General features: G+C 40.5%; 1 protein-coding gene across 1 annotated transcript; it reads left to right on the forward strand.

Annotated features, from left to right (window-relative positions):
- Positions 1–335: 335 nt before the first annotated feature.
- Positions 336–6,862, forward strand: LOC121874262 (glutamate receptor ionotropic, delta-2-like). The gene is made up of 10 exons (XM_042378370.1): positions 336–343; positions 545–784; positions 1,624–1,751; positions 2,235–2,356; positions 2,942–3,161; positions 3,535–3,680; positions 3,823–3,921; positions 4,289–4,455; positions 4,927–5,056; positions 5,813–6,862. The coding sequence occupies exons 1-10, from the start codon at positions 336–338 to the stop codon at positions 5,939–5,941; spliced, it is 1,389 nt and encodes a 462-aa protein (XP_042234304.1). The 3' UTR covers positions 5,942–6,862.
- The last annotated feature ends 678 nt before the right edge of the window (positions 6,863–7,540 follow it).

Raw genomic sequence — 7,540 nt, forward strand, 5'->3', positions numbered from 1 at the left:
CTCCATATTTGTTGTTTATTATCTCATAACTATACTGTAGTTAATGGTCTGTGCTCTGTTACCTGTAAACAATCATGTCATAACTTTAAACCCAGGCGTTCTGTTCACTACCTGTATACCACGAACTTTACACTATCAGTTCTCTTTTGAATAAGTGCCATATAAACAATATTTAAATTGTCTTTTATCTTATTCCTCACAACACAGTACTGTACTGATATAAATCATATTATAGTGTTGTTATTCCCAGCTAATTTCAGTTTATGAAGCCAGAGGATGTAATCAAAATATATATGAAACTGTGAGGGTTTCTATGAATTTTGTAATTTATGCAAATGCCATGGTTTGGATGGCTTCAGTAAATGAAGATAAGATTGTCTTGAATGTTGTATTTTAATTGTACATTATTTGTTACCCCTTATCTTAACCCTTGTATATATGGGTTCCCCTCTGAGGTGAAAAAAATCATTTATCATTAGCCAAATAAAATATCAAGTATCACTGCTGTAGCTCCAAGTGTTCATTATAAATAATCCTTCTGAAGGTTCGTACCGGTCGGGTCCTGGACACTGACGCCCACGGGCCCTGTGGTACAAGTACAAGAACCTCTGGTGCCAGATCCCTTGAAGCTGTATGCAGACATGAGTGGACGGCAGCTGATTGTGACGGCCAATAACAACTGGCCATTCTTTGGTCTCAAGAAGCTTGGGGATGGAGAAGTGGAGGCAGAAACTGGCATTGACATCCAGATTATGAACACTTTAGGCCAGTTCCTCAACTTTACGTGAGTAGAATGAGACAGAGGAAAAGAACAAGAGTATGAATGAAAGATGGAAATAATCATAGTAGAGGGTGAATGAGAAACAAGAAGGAATAATTGACATAGGAAAAAGGATAAATATTTAGGGTAACTGTATCTATCTTATGCCATTACAGGTATTGTTTTTCTTGTAAGGGTTGGAAACACTGATTAGAAAACAATGAAATGTTTAATGAGTTGCAACTAGTTTGGAATATATAGAAGGACCTTTGTCTAGCAAATTACTTCCCAGGAACCCCCTCCCTCCTGCCTGTTCCATTATTTCTTTTGGGATTAATTGTTCCAATTGTCACCATTTCACTTAGTAACATTTTAAAGGAACGCAACTCTAATGTTAAGCGAGGACACTATTTTTAATGTTGTGTTGTACCAGAGTAAAGTGCTGTGTTTAGTGATGTGTGCCAATAATAATAACAATATTTATTCAGTAAAACCATCATACTGGTTTACTATTGCTTTGGCATAAGTATAGACTATACAAGCATACAGTTCAGCATGTGTATAGACAATCCAGGTATACAGTGTACTTATGATGTGGAGGTATACAGTTTCCAGTGTACTTGGGCAATGCAGGTAAAGAACAATAGTAAACCGTAAGTAAATTTAACCAAGAACAGACGACAAAGCCACCAGATGCTTATTTCCAGGAGAGTCCAACTTAACACATCATAACACAGTGAGGGAAAAGTGAGAGGTTGAGGGAGAAGATGAGAGAAACAAAGAGAATAAGAAATAGAAAAAAGATATGTAAGAGAACAAGGCAGTAAGGTAGCAAGTGACCACAGGTAAGATCCACTCCCCAGGTACCATGTTGTGTCCCCGGCAGACGGTCAGTGGGGTGGTCCTCTCCCTGATGGTACAGTATCAGGGCTCATAGGCCAGGTGGCTCGCCGGGAGGCACACGTGGCCATCTGTGAGATCACCGTCACAGGTAAGAGACCAGCTGACTCCTCACAAAAGTCACTGATTATCGGAGTTGTATGGAAGTCGATGCATTGTTGTTTTATATTTTTTCACACCTTCCTAGTTGTTGTTACTCCCACCACTGAAGTCACACGAGTAGGATGACCAGTGCTGTCTGTATCTATATATATGTAACTGTCTAACTAGCCATATCAACAACATACCCCAACCCAGTTTAAATCAGTCTAAACAAACATAAACTAGGATACACACTCTTCATTAACCTAAATATATTAGTGAGGATCATGTCAAATAAGTTCAACAATTAAGTTGTTGGATACTATTAATGTTTTAGTAAACCCAGAGTAGGGCACTGCCAATGGTGCAGTATACCAGAAGGGATACAATAAAGATGAACCTAGGTAGGACTCCGTAAGGGTGCAGTATCCTTAGGTTAGAGCTTTGTTGACATTGTTTAATGATACTGGTTGTATGTTGGCGGTGATGACAGAGTCCCGTGAGACTGTGGTGGACTTCACGTTTCCTTACTACCTGGAGAGTATGACTCTGGCATCCCGCACCCCAGCTGAGAAAACCAGGGCCTTTGCTGTCTTCTCTCCCTTTACCCTGAAGGTGAGTGGGAGGTATAGAGGGAGATATGAGTGTTGAGGTACATGCCCCCAGTGTTAGTCCTCTCACTGTTCTAAGTCATGGCATGTCATGTTAACTTCCAGTTCTTCCTGGCCACAGTTGCTTAAGTCAAATTTTTACCTATCATCCACCTTATCTTTGCTGTATATTGATGGTTTCATTGCCATTATACCTCTTAACAAATATTTTCTTTTGCTGCAAATAATTTGGGTGTTCCTGATTTTCTTCTAATGTTTAATGTTCCTGCTTTGTCTTCATCTCTCTTGTCTACATGAGTTCTGCCACAGTTAGAGGTTAGGGAGGTGTCTGTTGCTGCACCTCATCCAGACCCAAACATTATACACCGTAACTGTCTAGTCTAGGTCTGCACATCTCACACCTCAGTATATCGGATACCAATCTTCTTCCTGCTATTTTCACTGAACACATCTTTGTCATTTGCACCTCACTCTTCTGCCTTTTGTCACCTTCCCCTCTGCTCTTATGATTTTTGGCCATCCTGTTAAACCTCTGTACCTCTTGATCTTCAGCAGGAAACTAAATTTTTTCCTTCTGTCATTTGGGCAGGTTTGGCTGTGCATCACAGTGTCGACGGTGGCTATTGGTCCCCTCATGAGTCTGTTGGGGTTGATGCTGTGCGTGAGTGGGCATCCCCACTACCAGTTGCGCGACTACTCCTTCAACATGTTCCGTAACATGGTGACACAGGGTAACCTCCTCACCACCCCACACTGGCCACTGAGACTCATGTTTTTCTTCTGGTACCTCTTTTGCTTCTACATCTGTGGTAAGAGTTTTATGCTGTGCCTCTCAAGCCCAGGTTATGTTATATTAGGGTCTCTTGGTAGTCATAATCCTTCACACCTTTAAGAAAGTTGATACATGTACAGTACCTGGAATTCATCCCTATTTTTCTGCAGGTCAACATATTCTCAAGTCTTGAATGATAAAAATCAAGAAGTATTCATTACCTCGTGGTTATAAAGGTCTCTGATTTCCAGCAAATGAAAAATTTAACTTAAGTTTAAACAGCACAGGTTGACTCACACCCAATATGAAGGCAGTTGCTGTCTCTGCAACTATTGGCACTGAAAGATCTACAATAAGATAATTGCAGCTTGTTTTATACAACCAGTGATATAAACACTGTTGCTCCACAGTGCTCTACTCTGGAACACTGACAGCGGTACTGGTGATGCCGGCCTATGAGAAGCCTATTGATAACTTGGAGAACCTGGCTGGTGCCGTGGCTGATGGATTCGATATTGGCACTGTTGGGTCTACCAATGTTGAGTTCGTGTTTAAGGTGAAGTAGATTAACCTCATATTCCCTGTCTATGGTTCCTCCTCTTAAGAGTCCCATGTGTTTATTCACCATTTTTCGTATCTCCCATTCACCCAATTATCTCCTTTCAATATGTTTGGAGAATATTATCTCTTAATTGCAGGAGGCCACAGGAGGCATCTACAAGGAGGTGTGGGGGCTGTTCAATCACAAGGATCGATCAAAAAGTTTCTTTGATACACCTGACATGGGCTTTGACCAAGTAAGTCGACATGGATGCTTTAGCTCAGGCAGGAGCTGGGAGTGGGAGACTTTGTTCTGGTCAATATTTGCTTTGGTGTGTAAGTCTTTTAGATTGTTTAATATCATAATTATCACAATTATGTTACCACAAAGTCTCATGTCTGTCAACTTAGGGGTGTTTAATCATTGGAGATGTTCCCAGAGGCCAGATTGGTGAGAGTGAGGAGGACCAGTTTGGTGATATATCTCTGACATTCTTGTCTTTCTCTAGTGTCCACTTCTGGATACAGTACTCTAGAGGGGGTCACACATACAGTCATAAATGCCAGGGCTCAAACAAAAACACAAAATTTATAATTAGATTAATGAAATTCTTGGGTCAACAGATTCTGAAGGCAAAGTTTGTGATGCTGAACCCTCGGTTGAACTCTGAGGTACGGGCTGCCAAGCGTGGACGACACAAATTCTACTTGGGTCGTCAGTCCTACTACCCACAAAACTATGGAATAGCCTGTAACAAGGGTGCACCCTTCATACCTAATTTCAATAAAATGTAAGTGGTTTCTGTGCTTATTGCCATATTTACTGTGTCACTTTTCCTCCATTAAGTGGGTGTGCCAAAAATTTTAATGGCACTTGTTAATTTTATGAAAGTGATTTTTCTGTACAATAAGCCTGACACAGCAATTAATGGTTAGGTTAATGTTTAGATGCTAGGATAGGTTAATGTTAATTTCCTGCTATTTGCTATAAAACATTGATGGTGATGAAAGCCTTCTCCTATTGCCAAAACAAAAAGAAATAAAACAAACACTCATGAACACTATAGCTGGATGCAGATGGTTTTCATATTTTTCATTTATTTTACTTGGTCTTGAGACAGTCTTTGGGAGAACTATGCAGTAATTAGAAGTCAGCATTACACTATGAACCTCTCAGTACTACTCTAATGACCCCAAATTCAGTTATATATTAAGGACCTCTAACTGAGTGTGACCTAAAGAGACCTTTACTCCTGGTGCAGGTTGATGCGTATATCACAAGCTGGACTCATCTTCCATTGGAAAGAACAGGAGATACAGAGGGTAGCTACCTCTACCCAGGACTCAGATACTGACAAGGGGCCTTCAGCCATCACCCTCAAGCATCTGCAGGTGAGTCAAGTGTTCTTCAGGTTGTAGATTTATTCTGTACTTTTACCTTTTACTTTTATCCTCTTTGATACTGATCAGCTCATGAGGTGCTTGGGCAGTCGGTTACATGTGTTATGCACTGTTGACAATTACTGGGTCCTGATTGTATAAACATCTCAGGGGGCACTACTCAGTCGAATGTACATACCTGAAACTGGCAGATGCATGTCTCACAAGGGGTCACAGCTCAAGGTTGAAGAAGCCACAAGTCTAGAAAACAGTGAGGGCAATTTTTTTCGGGTTGAGGGTTGTGAACTCTTGGAACAATCTGCCAGAGTGTTGTGGCGGCTCCAAGTGCGAGCTGTTTCAAGACCAGACTTTACCAACACTGGAGCAGGTTCAGATGCATTCAGGAGTCAGTGCATGCTCAGTACTTGCCAACAGTGCATAACAGAGACTAACGAGTTGATCAGTGGCAAAGAGGATAAAAGTAAAAGTAAAAATACAGTCAAGTTTATTCAACCATCAGACCATAAGAAATCCAAGATATCAGTGTAGCAGACTTTATTTCCCAATTAACAAGAAATAAGTGATCATATAGAAAAAATAGACAGCACTCGAGTCCAATTATTATTGACTCCAATTAAGGGACATCCAGTTAAGGGACACCTTAGTTTAATTGTGATAAAGTCAATTAAGATTATGGTGAATCTCATATTTATTTTACAATAATGGTCATAGTAATGTAATTGGTGATGTGAGTTTTATGTTAACCAGGCAGCCTTCTTTATCCTGGTGATGGGGTTCTTGGTGGCCGCAGTAGTGTTTGGGCTAGAACACGCTGCCAGCGTGTTGGTGTTGTCCAAGATGAGTGAGTTGGCCGAGTCTCATAGTAACAGCCTCTAGTTGTCCAAAGAGACTGACAGGTTAGCTCTACCTCTCACATTACAGTATTTCATATTCCCTTTTCACACTTATATTTTCATGTAAAAATATAAATATTCCTCGTTCACTCAATGTTCCTGTAAATGTTAGGTTGTGTATGATATTTTCCAGCTGAAAGAGAGGCTCAGACAGGTTTATCCTCCTTAAAATATCTACCACGATGTGTTGCATTTTTTATCAAAATACAAAAGATTGGCTTAAGAAACTAAATGTGACACACTGTTTACCACATTGTATAAACAGCCTGTTTGTGGTATGAATTCTTCTTGTAAAATATTGATGCAAAATATAACATTACTTAATCCTAGAGTTAAGCAACACTTCCCCTTACAATGTGTAAATAACCTAATGTTATACTTTACTTTATCCTTGACCAACACTGGAACAGTTTTCAATATATTCAGGAGCCACAGTACATTCTCAGTACTTGGCAACAGTGCGTAACCGAGACGTGACAGATCACCCAAGCGGCTAACGAGCCGATCAGTGGCAAAGAGGATAAAAGTAAAAGTAAAGTGTTTTAAAATTGTCTAGTAATTAAACAGTTAATTAGATTAGCTCAGCTGAAATTAGTGTTGATGTTGATTTTAAGTTGTGTTCATATTATTGTCATCAACTTTGTCTGAATAATCTTTAATTACCCTGCAAGTGCTACAAGAGGATGGTGTTGTATGTGAAGTTTCAGTAGAGTTTATTGATAGCACTGGTAACCATTTACTGTACTAATTGAGACATACCCTATAGTTGCAGTCCGTACTGTACTGTTTGTTCTATTGAATAGTTAATTGTATGTGGCTATTGATTAACACTTAAGAGTATGAGGGCCTGAGCTGCCACCATTTATGAGGGCTGCTACTGCCACCATTTATGAGGGCCTCTGTGTGCCAGTAACAATTCCTTTTACTCTTATATTTATCACCATTGGTAGTGTGACGATAGGAGGCTCGTGGGTAGGTGTAATGATAGTATCAAGCAATAGGGAAGAAATAACGGTAAATACTGTAGGTAAATAATAGACACAATTATACAAATACAAAGTTTATTTAAACATGAATATGAAATTAGAAGAAAGAATTGGTTTGTACTAACAGACGAAATCTAGTACTAGGCCCTCAGGCTCAACATACTCACACCATTACTGGGTGGACATATTCAATACACTTCCAACCCTACTGGGTGGACCTACTCAATAGCACAACTATGATAGTCACTTAGCACCATAAATACTAGGGCAACTGCCACTACAACACTCAGTCGTCAGGTGTGTTACTCAAGCAACAGCCATGGGGTCCAGCCACCATGGAGTACTATCCGACGAACTCTGGAGATCCCAGTGGATTAATTCCACCACACAAATATAGCCCTACTGAGTTAGACACTCATCCACCAATGATGGGGGCTGGTAGGGGTGTGTGGCTTGGTGATCCGGCGTCACCTCGTGGACCGAGCGTTAGGGCCAGACGAGCCAGCTATGGGGGCTATAGGTGGTCTGAAGTGTCTGACGGCCGGGTCTCACGAAGGTAACAGATCCTACTGGACCTAGGACATCTCCCCAGACAT

This window comes from Homarus americanus, unplaced genomic scaffold, assembly GCF_018991925.1.
Source record: "Homarus americanus isolate GMGI-L3 unplaced genomic scaffold, GMGI_Hamer_2.0 scaffold55640, whole genome shotgun sequence".
In the NCBI taxonomy this organism is placed as follows: Eukaryota; Metazoa; Arthropoda; class Malacostraca; order Decapoda; family Nephropidae; genus Homarus; species Homarus americanus.